Source organism: Enhydra lutris, unplaced genomic scaffold (genome assembly GCF_002288905.1).
Source record: "Enhydra lutris kenyoni isolate GAN:26980312 unplaced genomic scaffold, ASM228890v2 scaffoldscaffold53, whole genome shotgun sequence".
NCBI classification, from domain to species: Eukaryota; Metazoa; Chordata; class Mammalia; order Carnivora; family Mustelidae; genus Enhydra; species Enhydra lutris.
The window spans coordinates 2,305,048-2,323,320 of record NW_019154137.1 but is presented as its reverse complement, the minus strand read 5'-3'; the positions used below and the strand labels follow the sequence as shown (position 1 = coordinate 2,323,320).

The window sequence follows — 18,273 nt, the reverse complement described above, 5'->3', positions numbered from 1 at the left end:
AGCACTCGTCCCCTCACAGTGACCAGGAACAGTGTCTCTGGAATCCCCGTTTGGGGGGCTATTACCTCAGCATCAGACTCCTCTTCCATCGGACTCCTTTGGATCCAGTAGAGAAGAAAGCAATGGGGGCGGTCAACAAACGGACGCCATAATCTGGCCACATGACCTGCGGGACAGGCCAGTTGCGGCAAGCGGCTCTGTCCATCTACCTTTGGGGACTGTTTCAGCCCATTTCTTCTTTCCTTTACCACATCTACAAATCGAGGTTGATTAAAAAAAAAAAAAAAAACCCCACCCCTTTATAGCTCTTCACTATTTCTCTTGTCCCTTTTTCCTTTACCTTTTCCGAAAATAATAACACAGACATTAAAAATAGATGCTGATATATATTTATTGACATAGAAAGAAGCCCACGACATAAACTGTTTGGTGAAAAAATACAGACTATAGAACAGGACTTGTATTTGAGCACTTTATCTATACATAGATCTATCTGGGTAGGCAGGCGGAGGGAAATGCCTAGGAGGGGCTTTCACCAAAGGGTTGACAATGGTTAGATCGGGGTGGAGGGCTTGGGGTCACCGGCACTTCACTGTTCTGTACTTTTCTTTATTGTTTGGAGACTTCACGATGAACGATTTCACTTTCACAGAGAATAAAGCCATCAAGGAAATGGGCACACAAAGGAAGCAGACCCTTAGGCAGCAGAGTGGGGAGTGGGGAAGCAAGCGCAGGGGTTTGGCTGGCTCCCTTCACTGAGCTGGTATCCAAGCCCCTTCCTACTCAGCTCCGCTCTGCCAAGAAAGCTGCTTTGTGGATTCATGCAGTTGGAAGCGCCCCTCCCCGGTATCGCATTGTTGGACTCTGTGCATGGGTTAGGGTTCACTTAAGGCTGGGGGCTACTGCCTCACTGCTCCTCAGAAGGGTCATCTGGCTCAGCCAGGGCCCCTCTCAGCCCCTCCTCCTCTGTATGGGTCAGCTCGTGCAGGGTGATGATGAGATTCTCAAACACCTGGGCCCTGCTGCCCTCATTGTCGCAGGTTTCCTTGGAGTGGCCCTCCAAGCCACAAGAGGAGCAGCGCAGCGCGTGTTTTCGCTTCCTGGCTGGACGCAGATTCCCAGAACCACCATTCTTATTCCCAGAACCCCCACTGGTGGCGGGAGATTGAGCTTGGGAACTGCTGGGGGAATCAATGACTAGCACTTGCTCTTGCGGTCCGGCCCCGCGTCTGGGGAGAGGAGAAGTCGAGCAGGACGGCAGAGGGTCCTGAGACTCTACCAGGATGACATCCTCATCGGAGTCATCGAGGGTGTCATCATCTATCTCTATCACGTTACAGTCGTCGCTGTCCACCACTATGGGAGGGGAGCCCTGAAAGGCCATGGGGCTGGTGGCCCTCTCCACCATGGGCTCAGACCTTCTGGGCCGTTTCTGCCTAATGAAAGTGTCATCCCAATCCTCTTCCTCCCTGACCATCTTGATTAACTCCAGGAAACTGGGGAGCCGCTCCTGCTCATTTGCATACACCCTAAGAAGGTGTTTCAGCCTATAGCGCAGGTCCCCGTTCAGCTCAGCCCCTAAAAGGAGCTGCTGCAGGCGAGTCTGGTTGGCGTCTTTCTGAGCTATGATCCCTGCCTGAATAGCCTTCTGGAGCTGAACCTCTAAACGGATCACGTAAAGGGAGGCTTTCTCCCCCTGTGCTTGCAGGGTGTTAAAAAATCTACCGTGAGCGGACACACTGCTCTCAGATTCTCCAAACACCAATTTCATCGCGCGCAAGAAATCTGCCACGCTTAGATTGGGGTTGGCCGCCTGGAGCAAAAGCATAACCTCCCGGGCGGGGCCTCGCAGGGTTCTCAGCAAGCGCTGGAGCTTTTCCTCCTCAGGCATGTTCCAATCGGGCAGGGCCCCATTAACTTGGATCAGCCAGTTTTCAAAGCTCTCTTCCCCCTCCCCAGGCCCTACCCTCCCAGAGAACACCTTCAGGTTTCTCTCGGCCACGGTGGCCATTAAAGGACCAAGACTTCTCCCCAGGGACCTCAGCATAGAATGGGCCCAGGGCGGCAACGGCGCGTTCTGCCGGCGGCTGTTAGCCATGCGCGCAATGATGCTGGCCATGACTGACGACGATGTTGGGGAGGGCCGCGGGACCGAGTATAACGAGATGCTCAGGCTTTGTGGAAAAGCCTGATCTGCAGGTGCGCAGGTGGGGGGGGGGGTCTGCCTTCCTCCTGTCTCAGCAGGGGCTGTAAAAAAGATAAAAAGGGCGGGGGGAGTAGTTAATAAGGGAATTGGCTGCAGTTTTGTTCTCTCCCTTCCTGAACGTCCGACAGTACATTTCACATCTGCCCACTGCCCTAAAAATATCTTCTAGGAGACTGGCCATTACAAGCTCACGGAGCCAGCCGGTGTCTCCGTTGCTAGCAGGGTACTTTTCCAGCCACTTCCATCCCCTCCCACCAGTCGTCCAGCAGGGAGGGCAACTGTTGCTTCTAATTCGAAGTGTAATAGTGTATGGAAACTGCTATTGGGCTCTCAAAATAGAGCACAGTGGTCACAGATTTGTAGGAATAAATAAAGTCTCATCGACCTCTCGGTCTCAGGTCCCAACCACACCCCCTTCTCAAAGTTCCCCCCTCCCCCGTTATTTCCCAGATTCTTACCGGAGCGCAGGAACAGGCGCGCGCGCCTTTATTTCACTCCCAGCTTCTGCAACTGGTGGCCTCCGTGGGAGCGCTCGTCTCCGGGCTCCGGGCGATCTCCGTCCACCGGGCGTCGCCGATCCGGGACCTCGGAGCGTCCAGACTGCGCCGCCGCGGAGGGCAGGGCAGGCAGGGTCAGGAGCAGCCTCATCCCCTCATCCCGCTCCCTCCCTCCCCGCTCCACCCCCGCCGCCGCCCCTCCCCCCAACCCCCCGCCTCGCCGCCTCGCCGCCTCGCCGCCTTGCCGCCTCGCCGCCTCCGCTGTCTGCAGGCGGAAAATTCCTCTCCCACCTTCTGACTACCAGCCAAAGCGACCCCCGCCCCAGAACATTTCCCCCGGGAAATCTTTGGCCTACCAGCTCTGCAATCCGCCGCGCAGAATTCAAGTTCGGATTCGGCTTTGATGGCCTGCCACGGAGACAGGGAATAGGAGTGGGACACGCACACCCAAATACTCCTCTCCAGAGGAGACGAGGAGATGCAAAGGGGGTTCGAGGCAGGCAGCTTGCGTTCCTCCCCCCCCCCCCCGAAAACGCCCCCCCGCCAATCCAGGCAGATCCTCCCCGTTAGGCAGCACCCAGTGGCACCCCACCTCCTCCCTCAGCGCCCGAGGGAGTGCTCCTAACCCTCGCAGTCCTCGATGCGTCGAGCGGGGAGCCGCCCAGGACAGGTGGGGCTTCCCCTCCTCTCTCCGCACCCCCTTTCTTTACCTGTGCTCCGGCCTTGCCAACCGCCTTCCCGTCTCCGCAGCCCCGCAGGAAGAGGAGGGACGGGCTCGGCCTCGGCCGCCCAGCGACCGGGAGCTGCCCGCCGAGCGGCTGCACCTCCTCCCAGCGAGGGGTAGTCGAGTCCAGACAGCGCGGTTCCCACGGCAGCGGCCGCGGCTTTTATCCTCTGCCCACTGAGACAAAAGAGTGTGACGAGCGGGCCGGCGCGGCCAATCAGCGGGGCGCGGAGGCGGGCTCCCGCGCGGTCTCCAGCCGGACGCAAATGCAAGCCCGCGGGGGCGGGAGGGACAGGGACGGGGACGGGGAGGGGGGCAACCGATCCGCCGCGCGTCAAGTGCAGCTCGGTTGCCTAGCCTGGGAGAGTTCGAGACTCTTCCCTTCTCCCTCTCTTTCTTCTCCCTGGGGTCAACTCCACGCCTCCGAGCCGGGTGCATTAAACACCGAGCGGGATCGAAATCAAATCAACAATAAAAGTAGTTCACCTTTGCATGGGTTTGGGGGTGGGAAGAGAAAAAAGAGCATTAGAGCCGTCTCGGTGCAAAGCGGCTCCCCCAGTTCTTTTACTGTGAAGAAGGTGGTAGTGTGTCCGTTGAAAGTGGAAAAGGTCCTCAGGCATCCAGGCTCTTCACCAGTACTCACCACAGTACTGCCTGAGAATTGCGGGGTGGGGGGGGGGGGCGCCGCTTGTTAAAAATGCAGATTCCTGGGCCGCGTATCCGGAGGATTCTCCTTTGCTGGGACTAGAGCCAGGAGTGGTTTTGTGCTCGTATTTTTCGCCTGCGTTGCAGGTAATTCTGAGAGGCTGCCGGGTGAATGGGTCGGAAGCCAGGGGCGGCATGTACCGGGCTGCAAGGGCCGTCATAACAAAGTACCACGGATTGCGTGACCCAAACCACAGACATGGATGTTCCCACAGTTCTGGGGGCTAGAAGTCCTGCCCACGGGACTGGTTGCTCCCGATGTCTCTCTCCTGGGCTTGTGGATAGTTACACTCTCGCTGCCTCGTCACAGGGTTGATGCTCTTTGTGCCTGCTCTGATGTTCAAATCTCTTTTTTTTTAAATTAAGATTTTATTTGCTTATTTGAGAGAGGAAAAGAGAGTGAGGGAGAGGGAGAGAGAACCTCAAGCAGACTCCCCACTGGGCGGAGAGCCTGATGCGGGGTTGGATCTGAAGACCCTGAGATCACATCAAAGCCCAAAACCAAGAGTCAGACACTCAACCTACTGAGCCACCCAGGCACCCCTCAAATTTCCTCTTCTTATAAGAACCCCAGTCAGATTGGACTAGGACCCACAGCTTCATTTTGACTTAATCACTTCTTTTCAGGGCCCATTTCCAAAAGCAGTTACATTCTGATGTAGCAGAGGCTAGATCAAGTGCAAAACATGTGCTTTGGAGGGACACGGACCAGCCCATCATACCCTATCTTCCCTTACCTCTGGTTCTGGAAAAGCATGTCTCCTTTCCCTAATGTACAGTGCAGCCAGGAGGTCTCTGTGGGGCTCCCAGGGCTCAGGGTGGTGGGTAGTATGTCCCGCCTAAGTGGACCATCCAAGTTCAAGGTTGTTACTATTGCTTGTTCTTGACCCGGGTGGCTTGGAAATAAGTGAACACTGGATGCCCTGTCAGCTCCGGTGGGGTTCTTCTTTAGGCTGTCAAGATACTTTGCCTATTCTTTCCTGCTTTCTTATTTCCAGCCTTACTCTTTGGAATGCCTTGGAGCATACAGTCCAAATTTGGAAGCGAAGCGCCTTCCATCTCAGGATTTTGGCCTCTCTCTTGTGGCTGGAACAGTGTGGGCGGGGGGTGGTAGAGGCAGGGAGAAGGCAGGCTGGTGACCCTAGAGAGTCAGGGGTGATGTTGGCAGTGGCTTAGGGGCTAACTTTGGATTGTTCCTTTGGCTTCCCAGCACTACAACATCTGACCCTGGCCCCTAAGCAGCTTCTTTTTCTGAATTTGAACGGTCTCATCACCAAGGCAGGTGATCAATGGCTGGACCTGGTGGCATCGAAGAAGACAAAGACGAGACCTCGGAGCTCTGGCAGAAATGTTGAAAGGAAATGGAGGGTGTATCAGGTGTACTGGGTTATGTCCTTAGGACAAAGAGAGGGTCTTTCCACATGGGGCTGGGGGAGCATTTGCGAAACTGAGCTTCCCTTATCTCTGGCTTCATGTTTTGGGGTGTCAGGTGACACTTTCCATCACAACGATTCAGGCTCTGGTGGCTCTAAGGAGGCCACGTGTTATTTTTCAATTGCAAAACATAAACTTTAAAAACTACCTCATGATCAGGATCTAAAACTTTCGGTTGAATCAATAATAGCTACCTTTGGTTGCCTCGCTCTTCTTTGTCAGAAATTTTCCATCCATTATGTCCCTTAAGCATCTCCAACAGTCCTGTTGAGACATTGTTCTCCCTCGAAGTAGCTAAGGACCTGCAGATACTTGGGCGGGGGGGTGGGCTCTGGCTCATCTGAAGTCAGAGCAGTCAGAGCCCAGTGGGGATGCTTACAAAACAAAAGGCCCTCTCCAGGCTAAGCTGGGACCCCGAGGGCAGCATCTCTCAGGAAAATATTCCACAAGATGGTGATAAAAAGGTATTTTTAGACAAACAAAAACTAAGAGAGTTTGTCACCGGCAGATTGCACTAATGGAAATTTTGAAGGATGTACTTCAGGAGGAAAATTATCTTAGAATGAGAAGCAGGATGGAATAAAGGGCAAGGAAAGTAATAGTACATGGGCAACACAAGCGAACATTGATGGAAGAAGGAGTCATAATAAACGTCCATTCTGTTTTTTCAAAAAAATAAACTTAAAGTACTTCACAGTAGGAAGAAATGTCAGGCGCACCCAAAGTGAGCTCAGGCTTTCCAAGAACCTCATTTCATATTAGAAGCAATTTAGGTACTTCTCAAATCTAGGCTTTTATCAAAGGTAATTATGTATGTAGGAAGTAATAGGATGTAATTATCAAAATCATAGCAACAGAATGTAAATTTTCAAACTAGGACAGAGGGGAAGATAATTGAAAAGTTTAAAAATTCTCAATTCTTTTTAAGTCAAGAAAAAAGAGGCAAAAGAAAAACAGGGGGAACCAATACAAGCACAAAATAAAATGGTAGCTTGGGAAAAAAATGGATAGCTTGAAACCCCAATATATCATTAATTTTATTAAATGTTTTGTCAAAATAGGATTGTCAAATAGAATTACTAAATACATCCATATGCTGTTTAGGAGAGACAAATCCAGGGGTTTCAGTTGGTTCAGCCTGGGGGTTCAGTCGGTTAAGCCTCCAGCTTTTGGTTTCAGCTCGTGGTCGTGAGATCAAGCCCCGTGTCAGGCTCCACGCTCAGCGGAGAGTTGGCTTGAGATTCTCTCTCTCCTTCTCCATCTGCTCCTCCCCCACCCCCAGCCCCGCTCATACACACTCTCCTCTCTCTCCCTCCCTAAAATAAATAAGACTTAAAAAGAAGGGGGGGGGTACCTGAGTGGCATAGTTGGTTAAGCTTCTGACTCTTGGTTTCGGCTCAGGTCTTGATCTTAGGGACGTGAGATCGAGCCCTGCATCTTGCTTGGCACTCTGTGCAGAGCCTGCCTTAGTTTCTCTCTCCCTCCCCCTCTGCCCCTCCCCTCCCCTGTGCTCAGGAAGAGAAATCCAAAATATAAGGATACAAATAGGTTGACAATAAAAAGGCAGAGAGAGAGAGAAATCATACAAGTAATTATGTAAGTGATAGAAAACGTGTATAGTGACATTCATATCAGACAAAATACACTTAAAATTAAAGCATTATTAGAGATACAGAAGGTCATTTTGTAAAAATAGAAGATTCAATTCACCAGGAATGATTACGCATTTACAGCAAAACCTCAAAATATATAAAGGAAAAGTTAACTTACTACAAGGAGAAAGAGACAACTATATAATCAGCGTGGGAGGTCTTTCCCCACCTCTCTCAGTAGTTCATCAAAGAGGCAAAAAACATGTCTCTAACGGTACAGAATTTTTGAACAACATAATTAATAATTTGAGCTTCTAGCCAATGTATAGGGAACTGCAACCAAGAACTACCGAAGACACATACAGAACTTTTATAAAATTTGACCATGTTCTGAGCCAGAAAGCAAGTCTCAACACATTTCAAAAACGAGAATCTGATCATAATGTAGAAAGTTACAAATTGAGAAGTATAAAGGTAACTGGAAGCTCTATGTATGTTTGTAAATTAAGATACCTGTTCTGAAATAACTGATGGGTCAAAGAAGAATGAAGTGGAGTTACAAAACATTTGTAGTTGAACAATAATGAAAATGCATCAAAACTCGTGGGACGCAGCAAAAGCGATGCTTAAAGGGAAAAAAGTATCTCTTAACAATGATGAAAGGCCAAAAGCTGATGAGTTAAGTACCCGTTGCAAGATTTAAAAAAGCAAACAAGATAATCCCAACAAAATTAAGGAAACATGAAATTATAAAGAGCAGAAATTAATGAAATAGAAAGCAAAACAACAACCCACAATTCAATGTCCTCTCTTGACACTTCTATTCAACATTGTACTGGAGTCTGATCTAATGATTTATAAGAAATTTCTATTTTGTCATTCAGATGACCAAACTATATTATTCCTCAGATATACTCAGTCTTCCTCCCCAGTTCCTGTAAATGCTTCAGAGCCCATGAAGGTGAAGTGGGTGTCTTCTTATTAATGAAGGTCACTTTTGGACCCCACACGAGGGTAGGGGCTGGTTGCCAGGAGGACCAACCAAGGGATTAAAGTGTTGGAACTTTCAGGGCCACCCTCCCTGGAGAAGGGGGAGCGGCTGCAGGTTGAATCAGCCAATGGCAAATGGCTTAGTCCAGTGAGACTGTGTAATAAAGCTTCCATAAATCCCAAAAAGGACAACTTTTAGGAGAGCTTCCATGCTTGGGAAATCAGAAACCAGAAGGCTTCCGCATGCCACGGAGCCAGGCCTCAAGCTCCACGAGGACAGAAATTCCTTTGTTCGGGGCCTCACCCTATGGATCTCTTCATCTGGCTGTTGATTCATGTCCTTTATCATATCCTTTCATAAACTGGTAAACATAAGTGTTTTCCTGCATTCTAAGAGCTGCTCTAGCAAGTTAATCAAACCAAAGGAGGAGGTCGTTGGAACCCCCAAATCCATAGCCAGACAGTCAGAAGCACAGGAAACAGCCTGGACTTGAGTCTGGCATCAGAGGTTGGGGGATGGGCGACCCTCTCGTAGGACTGAGCCTTTAACCTGTGGCATCTGATGCCATCTCTGGGTAGACAGGGTCAGAATTAAGCTGAATTCTCGGACACCCTGGTGGTGTTTGAGAATTGCTTGGTGTTGGCTGGGGGAATCACCTCCCCATGTTGGAATTGGATCTAGGAACCCTGAAACGATGGGTATTCTAGCCAGGGAAATTAGGCCAAAAAAAGAAATACACAACCTCCAGATTGGAAAGAAGTCAAATGATCTCTAGTTGTAGATGATAGGATTTTATACGTAGAAAAGGCTAAGGAAACCACTGACAAACTACTCGAACAAATAGATTAGTTTAGCATGAATGTAAGATACAAGATTAATATACAAAACTCAATTGTATTTCTATACACTAGCAACGAACAACCCAAAAATGAAGTTAAGAACAATTCAATTTATAGTAACATCAACAAATAAAATATTTATGAATAAATTTAAAAAGTGTGAGACTCCTACCATAAGAACCACAAATCATTACTGAAACTAATTAAAGATCTAGGGGTATCTGGCTGGCTCAGTCAGTAGAGCATGTGACTCTTGATCTCAGGATTGCGAGTTTGAGCCCCACATTAGGCATGGAACCTACTTAAAATAAAAAAAAAAAGAAATTAAAGATCTGAATAAATGGAAAGAGACTTCATCTTCATGAACTAGAAGACAGTATTGCTAAGATGGTGATCTACAGATTAACCTACAAATTCAAGGTGATCCCTATCGTAATCCCAGTTGGCTTCTTGGTAGAAATTGACAAGCTGATGGTAAAATTAATGTGAGAAGAGCCAAAACAATCTTGAAAAAGAAGGGCAAAGCTTGAAGATTCACACTTCACAATTTCAAAACTTATAAAAAGCCACAGAATCAAGACTCTGTGGTACTTGCATGAGACTAGATAGATCAGAATAGAATAGAATTGAGCATCCAAAAATTAATCCATACATTTATGGTCAATTGATTTTTGACAAGGCTATCAAACCATTCACTGGATGGTCTGCGCAAGAAATGACACAAGGACAGTTGTATATCCACATACAAAATAATGAAGTTGGACTCCCACCTCACACCATGTACACAAATTAATACAAAATTAGTCATAGATTTAATTATAAGAGCTAAAATTATAAAACTCTTAGAAGAAATCATAGAACAAGTATATATTTATGACCTTGAGTTAGGCAGAAAAGTCTATGACACCAAAGCACAGGCAAAAAAGAAAACACAGATAAATAGACTTTATCAAAGTGTAAAACTTTTGTGCATCAAAGGACACTGTCAGGAAAAGGGAAAGACGATTCACAGAATGAGAGAAAATATGTGCAAATCATATATCTGATAAGGGACTTGTATCCAGACAATATAAAGTACTTTTACAACTCAATAATAAAAAGACAAATAATCTGGGCACCTGGGTGGCTCAGTCGGTTAAGCGTCTGCCTTCGGCTCAGGTCACCATTGCAGGGTCCTGGGATCAAGCCCAGCATCAGGCTTCTTGCTCAGTGGGGAGTCTGCTTCTCCCTCTGCCTCTGCACCTCCCTCCACTCATTTTCTCTCTCCCTCAAACAAAAACCAAAAAAGTTTTAAAGTTTAAAAAATTTAAAAAAAAGATAATCCAATTAAAAACGGGCAAAGGATCTGAATAGCCATTTCTCCAGGGATGATACAGAAATGGTCAATAAGCGCATGAAAAGATGCTGAATGTCATTAGCCAGCAGGGAAATGCAAATGGAAACCATAATGAGAGACCACATTATACCCACTAAGATGTCTACAATGAAGAAGACAGACAGTAACAAGTGTTGACAAGGCTATGGACAAATTGGAATTCTCAAATATTGCTGGTGGGAATATAAAATGATACAGCCACATTGGCAATTTTTGGAATTTCCTCAAAAGGTTAAATACAGAATTACCACACCATGCAACAATTCCACACCTAGGTGAATGAATACCCAAGGGAATTAAAAACATATATCCACATCAAAACTTGTACACAGGGGCGCCTGGGTGGCTCAGTGGGTTAAGCTGCTGCCTTCGGCTCAGGTCATGATCTCAGGGTCCTGGGATCGAGTCCCGCATCGGGCTCTCTGCTCAGCAGGGAGCCTGCTTCCCTCTCTCTCTCTCTGCCTGCCTCTCTGTCTACTTGTGATCTCTCTCTGTCAAATAAAAAAAAAAAAACTTGTACACAAATGTTCATAGCAACATTAAAATAGCCAAATGGTAGAAACAACTCAAAGGTCCATCAAGTGATGGACGAATAGAAGGGATGAAGTACTGATCCATGCTACCACACCCATGAACCTCGGAGACGTGATGTTTTAGTGAAAGGACCCAGTCGCCAAAGGCCACAGACTGTATGGTTCCATTTATATGAAATGTTCAGAAGAGTCAAATCCAAAGCAATGGAAAGTAGGCTAATGGTTTCCAGGGGCTGGAGGAAGGAGAGAAAAGGGGGTGACTGCTAATGGGTACAAGGCTTCATTTTGAGGTGATGGACAAGTTTAAAAATCGATTGTGATAATGAGTGTACAGCTCTGAATATATTTTAAAAACCTCTGAATTGTATACCTTAAAAGGATGAATTGTATGAGTATGCATTGTATCACGATAAAGCTATTTTTTTCATCTTTTTTTTCATTTTTACGTATTTATTTTTTTAACTAGGCTCCACACCCAATGTGGGGCTCAAATTCAGGACCTAGAGATCAAGAGTTGAACGCTCTACCAACTGAGTCAGCCAGGCACCCCTACATTTTTATTTTTTGAGATCACTTGAATGTTTGTGTTTTAAAAAATTTTAAGTGGCTTAGATTTTCTTTTGTTCTGGAGGTATAGTAGACATGCAGTGTTGTGTTAGTTTCAGGTGTACAACATAGTGAGTGGAGACACAAGACGCGTCTCCATCTCTTACCACACAGATGTTATTACAATATTGTCGACTAAATTCCCCGTGCTGTACTTCTCATCTCTGTGACTTATTTATTTTATAAGTGGAAGTTTGTATGACTTAATTCCCTTCATCGATTTTTTTTTTTTCTGTTGAGCAGGGAGCCTGAAGCAGGGCTTGATCCCAGGACCCTGGGATCCTTCATCTATTTCCCTACCCCTACGTCCCCTCTGGTGGCCACCAGTTTGTTCTCTGTGTTTTATTTTATTTTACTTTTTATTTTTTTATTTTTTTTTTAAGATTTTATTTATTTATTTGACAGAGAGAGATCACAGTAGACAGAGGCAGGCAGGGAGAGAGAGAGAGAGGGAAGCAGACTCCCCACTGAGCAGAGAGCCCGATGCGGGACTCGATCCCAGGATCCCGAGATCATGACCTGAGCCGAAGGCAGCGGCTTAACCCACTGAGCCACCCAGGCGTCCCTATTTTACTTTTTAAAGATTTTATTTATTTATTTGACAGAGAGAGACACAGCGTGAGAGGGAACACAAACAGGGGGAGTGGGAGAGGGAGAAACGGGCATTCCCCCCGAGGAGGGAGCCTGACGTGGGGCTGGATCCCAGGACTCTGGGGATCATGACCTGAGCCAAAGGCAGATGCTTAACTACTGAATCACCCAGGTGCCCCAGTTCTCTGTGTTTTAAGAGTCTGGGTTTTTTGTTTGTTGGTTGGTTGGTTTTGTTTTTTAGGTCCCATACCAAAGTGAAATTGTATGCTATGTGCCTTTCTCCCAGACCAGATCTAGAGCGAGAGAGGGAGGAGGGTGGTGTGCAGAGGCAGAAGGCAGGCCGGACAGCCCTGGGTGCCCCCTGGCAGAGGGAGGCTGGCGGGTGAGCAGCAGATCAGGCTGGTGGCCATTCCAGTGTGTGTGAGGAAGGGGACACTCAACCACAGCCTGAGGGCCTGGGTTCAAATGGCGGCTCTGTCACTCTGGGAACAATTCATCAATCTCTGTGTGTGTCAGTTTCCTCATCTAAAGGGCCGATGTAATAACAACGGGAGGTCTTTCTTTCATCAGACTGTCATGGGGACCAAATAAAATCATGCTATAAAAGCACTGTGAAGGATGCCTGGGTGGCTCCGTCGGTTAGGTGTCTGCCTTCGGCTTGGGTCACGATCTCCAGGTCCTGAGATGAAGCCCTGCATCAGGTTCCTTGCTCGGCGGCGAGACTGCTTCTCCCTCTCCCTCCACCCCTCCCCCTGCTCATGCTCTCTTTCTCTCTCTCTCTCAAAAAAAAGGCCCTGTAAAAAATCGTGGTGTACAGAAAGAGGAAGTTATATGTCTAGCACAGAGCAAGTTCTCAATAAATGCTTGTGGAATGAATGAAGAATATACATACTAGAGTGTGAGTACCAACTATCTGGAAAGCAAACATAGGAGACAGGCAGAAGCAAGTTTCTGCACCCTTCTCTGTGGATCCCCATCCCCGGTCACTGCCCTGAAGGTAACGATATCATGGGTGCTCATGCTACCTTATTTTCCCTCGTGCAGCCCACTTAGCACCAGCCATGAAAAGAGCAATGGCTGCTATTCATCGAGAGCTTATGTTCTCAGCAAGAGGCTTTGCATGCACATCCTCGCCTTCACCTTCCAATCTAGCCCCATTTTGGGGATTTGTCTTGGGGGGAAAAAAATACATGGGCTCTAAAGCTTGAGTTTTCTCATCGAAGCTGGGAGTCAAATCCTACTACGGAAACTGGCTTGGTTCTGGTCAGAGTCTCTGTTCTCAGGACTCTTCTAGGCACAACACAACCCCAAGCTCGATCGTGTGTGGCAAGGGGCCCAGCTGCCATAGCTGTGCCATCAGGCCTGGCTGTGATCGATGGGGGCAAGAGCAGGGGCAGGGGGCAAGCCGCTGGGGCTCTGCTACCTGAGGTGGTCCCTAGTGTCATGACAAGCCAGCGAAAGACCCCTCCCGTTGATGGGTTCCAACCCACACCAAGGTGCCAAAGCTATTCGATTCCTTTCACAGCTACATCGCTGGGACACAGCAGCTGTCATTCAAATCCAGGTAATCTCTTTTCAACACTCTGTGACATTTAAGGGAGCAGATGGAACAACTTGTCAAATGCTTGTCCGAAGCTGCTCACCTGGGCCCACAAATCCTTCCCCTCTGCCAACAGATTTTTCATAAAGGAGCACTAATCTCTCTGGCTTAGTGCCCTTTGCATCCCTACAACCTTAGATGCTGGGGCCATTGGCTAGGTTCAGAATCTTCTGGTAGGCTCTCCATTCCACCACCTCCATTCCTCCTTCGTAATTCTATCACAGGTAGAAAAAATAGAACTACTGTTGATTACCTTGGGTCTTTCCCTAAGTGTCCCCAAGTTCCATGACAGTAGATGGAATTGATTACCTTCTCTGCTGGACCCACAGCACCCAGCCTCGGGCACGGCCCAAAGCAGATGCTTAATCCATATTTGTCAATGAATGAATGAATGAATGAATGATTGAATGAACAAGTGAATGAGAGAGAAAAGCAGAATCAAATAAATATGGTAATTGTTCTTAAACCTTTGGCTCGGCTCCCAATGTCATGGTCATGGGATTAAGCCCCACATGGGGCTCTGTGCTCGGCAAGGAGTCTGCTGGAGATTCTCTATCTCTCCCTCTGTCCCTCCCTCTGCTGACACTTTAAATCAATCAATCAATCAATCAATCCTTAAAAAAGAGAGAATACTACAAAGAATCCTCCTGGACTACCTATCCAGACTCCATCAACCGTGGATATTTTGGGACTCTCTCCCTACGTATGTATTAAGGTTCTTTTTCTGAACCATTTGCAGAACTATTGTATATGTCATTCCACTTTTCTTCATATTTCAATGGGCAATTTCCAGGGACAAGGACATGCTCAGAGATAACCACAGCATGGTTATCAAATTCAGGATCTAGAATCTACAGTCCTTGCTCCAAGTTTGCCAGTGATAAGGGGAAACTCTTGTTCTCTTTGGTTCCCCAGAGCAGAAGGATTCACAGATAGATGGATATATGAGGGAGATCATTTTTGACCATAGAATATGAAGACTGATCTAAAAAAAAATTAGAATGGACTATCAGAGAATGAAATAGCCTCTCTCCAATAACAGAACTCCCTGTCGCTGAATGTATTTAGGTGGGGACCAGATTACCTGTCGGGAACGAGGGAAGAGGAGACCCCTGATGCACATGAGCTACAGAATAAGCTTGTCTCTGTGTGCGGCTCTGCAAAGGAGCTGACTTCCATGCAACATTCTTGGTTTCTTTTTTTCCTCCACTTAGCGTTTCTAGTGTCAGGGTTGGCCCTTTGTGTGTGTGCTGGAGTAGCTAGTCTTTTCCATGACACAATGTCAAAGTAACCTTGTTGCATCAGCCTTGACATGTTCTACGAACAGGTCAGTGCTGAGATAATAATACTAACATGATTATACACTTACGATGGGCCAGGCACTGCTGGAAAAATGCTTCACAAATGTTAACTCATTATGTCTCCAAAAAGCCCCAGGATGTAGGAACTATAATTATCCCTATTTTACTGATGAGGAATCTGAAGATCAAGTCGATGTTTGATATTTTGCATTGGTTCAGATCCAATGTGTCAGACTACTTAAGACATTATGTTCCAGTTTAAATGAGCGTATGTGGAGATTTTAAAAAATTGGCTCAATTCTCAGAAAGGGAAAAAAAAGTGAAAGAAATTGAAACATGGTACTTCAAGACTTCAAGAATATTAGTATTTCTTTATTTTCTTATGTGTATTCTTTTCCAAAAAGGGCAGGCTAATTCAGAGTTTGGGGGCTCATTTTTGTTGTTGTTGTTGTTGTTCTATATTTCTTTTTTTTTTAAAGATTTTATTTATTTATTTGAGAGAGAGAGTGTGTGCCCAGAGAGGAGGAGCAGATGGCAAGGGAGAAAAAGTCTTAAGCAGACCCTGCACTGAGCATGCTGCCTGATGCGGGGCTGGATTGCATGACTCTGCAATCACCACCTGAGCTGAAATTAAGAGTTGGACAATTAACCTACTGTGTTACCCAGGAGCGCCTGGTTCTACATTTCTATGTTTCCTGATTTTCTCATTGTTGTTGCTGTAATTACTATTTTTCTTTTAAACACCTGCTTTTCACTTTAATTGATATGCCAATTTCAGACTCAAGACTCGCTGATAAATCTCCCTATTGCACTATCACCCCAGAAGACAGAGGAACCAGGACAAAACCTCCTTATTTTCCAAACCTTACGGATTTTATACTTTTCAGAGTAGTTATCTCCTGTCCAATTCCTACTAATCATTCAAATTTCAGCTTAAATGTCCCATCCTCAGAAGAGTTTTTGCTGCCCTTCAAGATGTGGTCGGATTCCCGTTTCCTGCTCCCACTGCTCATCCATCTTTCCCTCAGAGCCACGATCACATGTCATATGATTGTCTTCTGTCTTCATAGTGGGACTGTCATACAACTTCTTGAGGGGCTGCACCCGCTTTTCTCCCCAGCATAGCTTCAGAGCTTAGCACGCTGTAGCCACTCAATAAATGTCCGTTGAATGAATGAACGAAAAGACGAAGACCCAGTTCCACTCCAGAAAAAGAGGATGGCAAAGGAAAACATCGGGGAGGAAGGGGTGCCCCTGGAGATAAAATAGAGAATGTTTGAGTATCAAAAGTCAAAGCCCACCAGTGACTCGGTCAAAACGAGGGATTTGGTGGGTCAAGCAGAGAGCTGTGATCCCAGCCAGAACTTTGGTCAGTAGCTACGTGACAACAGTGGTGGCAGGAAAAATCTCAATTCGGTGCTAGCATGCCATAGCTGGCCGGAAGTAGTCTGCTGTCAAGGGTTTAACCCTTCCGGAAAGAAAGGCTACTACAGAACACGTGCCCCCATAGTTTTCTTTGTTGGGGAAGGTGGAATTGAGCTAGCCTAAAAAGACGTCAAGGAAGAACTATAAAGGGCTTTTGAGAGGAGGGGTCTTGGTGGCCCCCAAAATCATGTCCCCTCTCACTAAGTGGCAATCACAGAGCTGCCCTTACCAATTCTCCACGCAGCCCCCAGATGGCAGCAGTGTGTTACCCTTTAGCTGCGAGTTGCTGGTAAGGGCTCTGCCTTCAGTCTCGCTGGCCACCACACGACTGTGTAGCAAACTGAGAACTCTACTGCCCCCGGGGTCAAAAGGCTTGCAATGTGTCTTCCGGGAGTGAGCCCACTGGTCTTTCCCTGGGGGCTGGCTCCCGCAGCCCTGACTCCTGAAGTTGCTTTCCTCTCATCTCCACCCGAGTGCCCTCCAATTATACCCAATGGTTCCCGCCAACAATCCGTAGTCCTCTAAACCTGTTGGAAATCATGACCCAATGGTTCCCGCCAACAATCTGTAGTCCACATGTCCAAAACAGACTTGGTATTCCTCATCCACCTCACCCCCACTCCAGCCATCACGTCTCTATAGCGTCTCAAACATGTCCCATCCATGTGTCAAGTCCTGGTGAGTCCACCTCTAAAATATTTCAGATCTGGGCTCTGTTCTCTAATTTTCCTGGCACAGGAGAGCCTCACCACCTCTCAACTAAGCTCCTATAGGCTTATCTCCATCTTCTTCCTCCCACAATCTACCCTGCCACCACCATCTGGGACTTTGCCCAAACTCCTCCGAGGACAACAATGCCCCCTTTTGTCAATCTCTTCATATTCTACTCACACTTCAAGGTGCAGATCAGTCTTTCCACTGCCTGTCTACAGAGCTTCCTTTGGATCTCCTTTTCTACTCTAATTTTTCACACTCTGCCTTGAAGATTATTCATTATTTATATGTATGGATATCTCCCTCCATCCCTTAGCCCAGGATGGCAACTACGTGGCCCAAATTCTTCCAGTCACCCCCCGCCCACTGGTACCCAATGAGGCATCACTAATGGATCTTAGCTGTGTTTCTACTGAGCCCACACTCAAACTCAAAATCCTTCTCAAAATGTATCTCCAGGCAGAACTGGTTCACCGAATGGAACAGACGTCCCGTCCCTACCTTGGACTCTGAGAAACAATGACACAGATAACAAGTCCTGTTCTCCTCTGAGCCCACCACAGTATCTTGTACATGATCTATACTCATGTAAAGGCTTCTGAGTGAAGGAATAAGGCTGTGGGCTAGAGTAGACTAGGTAGCAGAAATGGCGCTCCCAGACTCCACGGTTCAATTCAGTCAGCTTTTTTTTCACTCCAGAGTCTACCCCATCCTGCTGGTGGTAGTCACAGGGTGTATATCAATATTTCCCAATGCTGCCCAAGCCAGCGACTTACCAAAAGCTGCATGACTAAGTGTTCACTCAGCAGGGGGAAAGAGCACGTACTTAACCACATGCAATTTTCCTCAACCTACCATGCAGACTCCTAAGCCTGTTTTCCAGCCTGCTTTCCAGTTTGCAGTACATTTAAACATATCCTCAAGGGGTGGCGCCATTTTGGTCCTAATGAATCCACGCTCAAATGTTCTCTCAATATCACATTCTCAACGTGCTTGGATCGGTCCTTATTCCCACGGGGGGAAAATGATACAACACAGATATGCTTTGGATTGCCATGTGCACAAACATTCCCTATGCGTATTAAAAGTTGGCATTGGTTGTGTGTGGGGGGGGTAGGGTGTGTGTGTGTGTGTGTGTGT

At 47.2% G+C, this 18,273-nt stretch overlaps 1 protein-coding gene across 1 annotated transcript; it reads right to left on the bottom strand.

Moving 5' to 3' along the window:
• Window positions 1-373: 373 nt before the first annotated feature.
• On the bottom strand, window positions 374-3,560 carry LOC111157270 (zinc finger CCHC-type containing 12). Its single transcript, XM_022518553.1, has 4 exons — window positions 3,414-3,560; window positions 3,060-3,111; window positions 2,665-2,806; window positions 374-2,247 (listed from the first exon to the last, which is right to left on the bottom strand). The coding sequence occupies exon 4, from the start codon at window positions 2,117-2,119 to the stop codon at window positions 908-910; it is 1,212 nt and encodes a 403-aa protein (XP_022374261.1). The 5' UTR covers window positions 2,120-2,247; window positions 2,665-2,806; window positions 3,060-3,111; window positions 3,414-3,560; the 3' UTR covers window positions 374-907.
• Between the last annotated feature and the right edge of the window lie 14,713 nt (window positions 3,561-18,273).

Excerpts from the sequence above, each read along its gene's own strand:
- LOC111157270 (XM_022518553.1), bottom strand. The coding sequence starts at position 2,119 with ATGGCCAGCATCATTGCGCGCATGGCTAACAGCCGCCGGCAGAACGCG.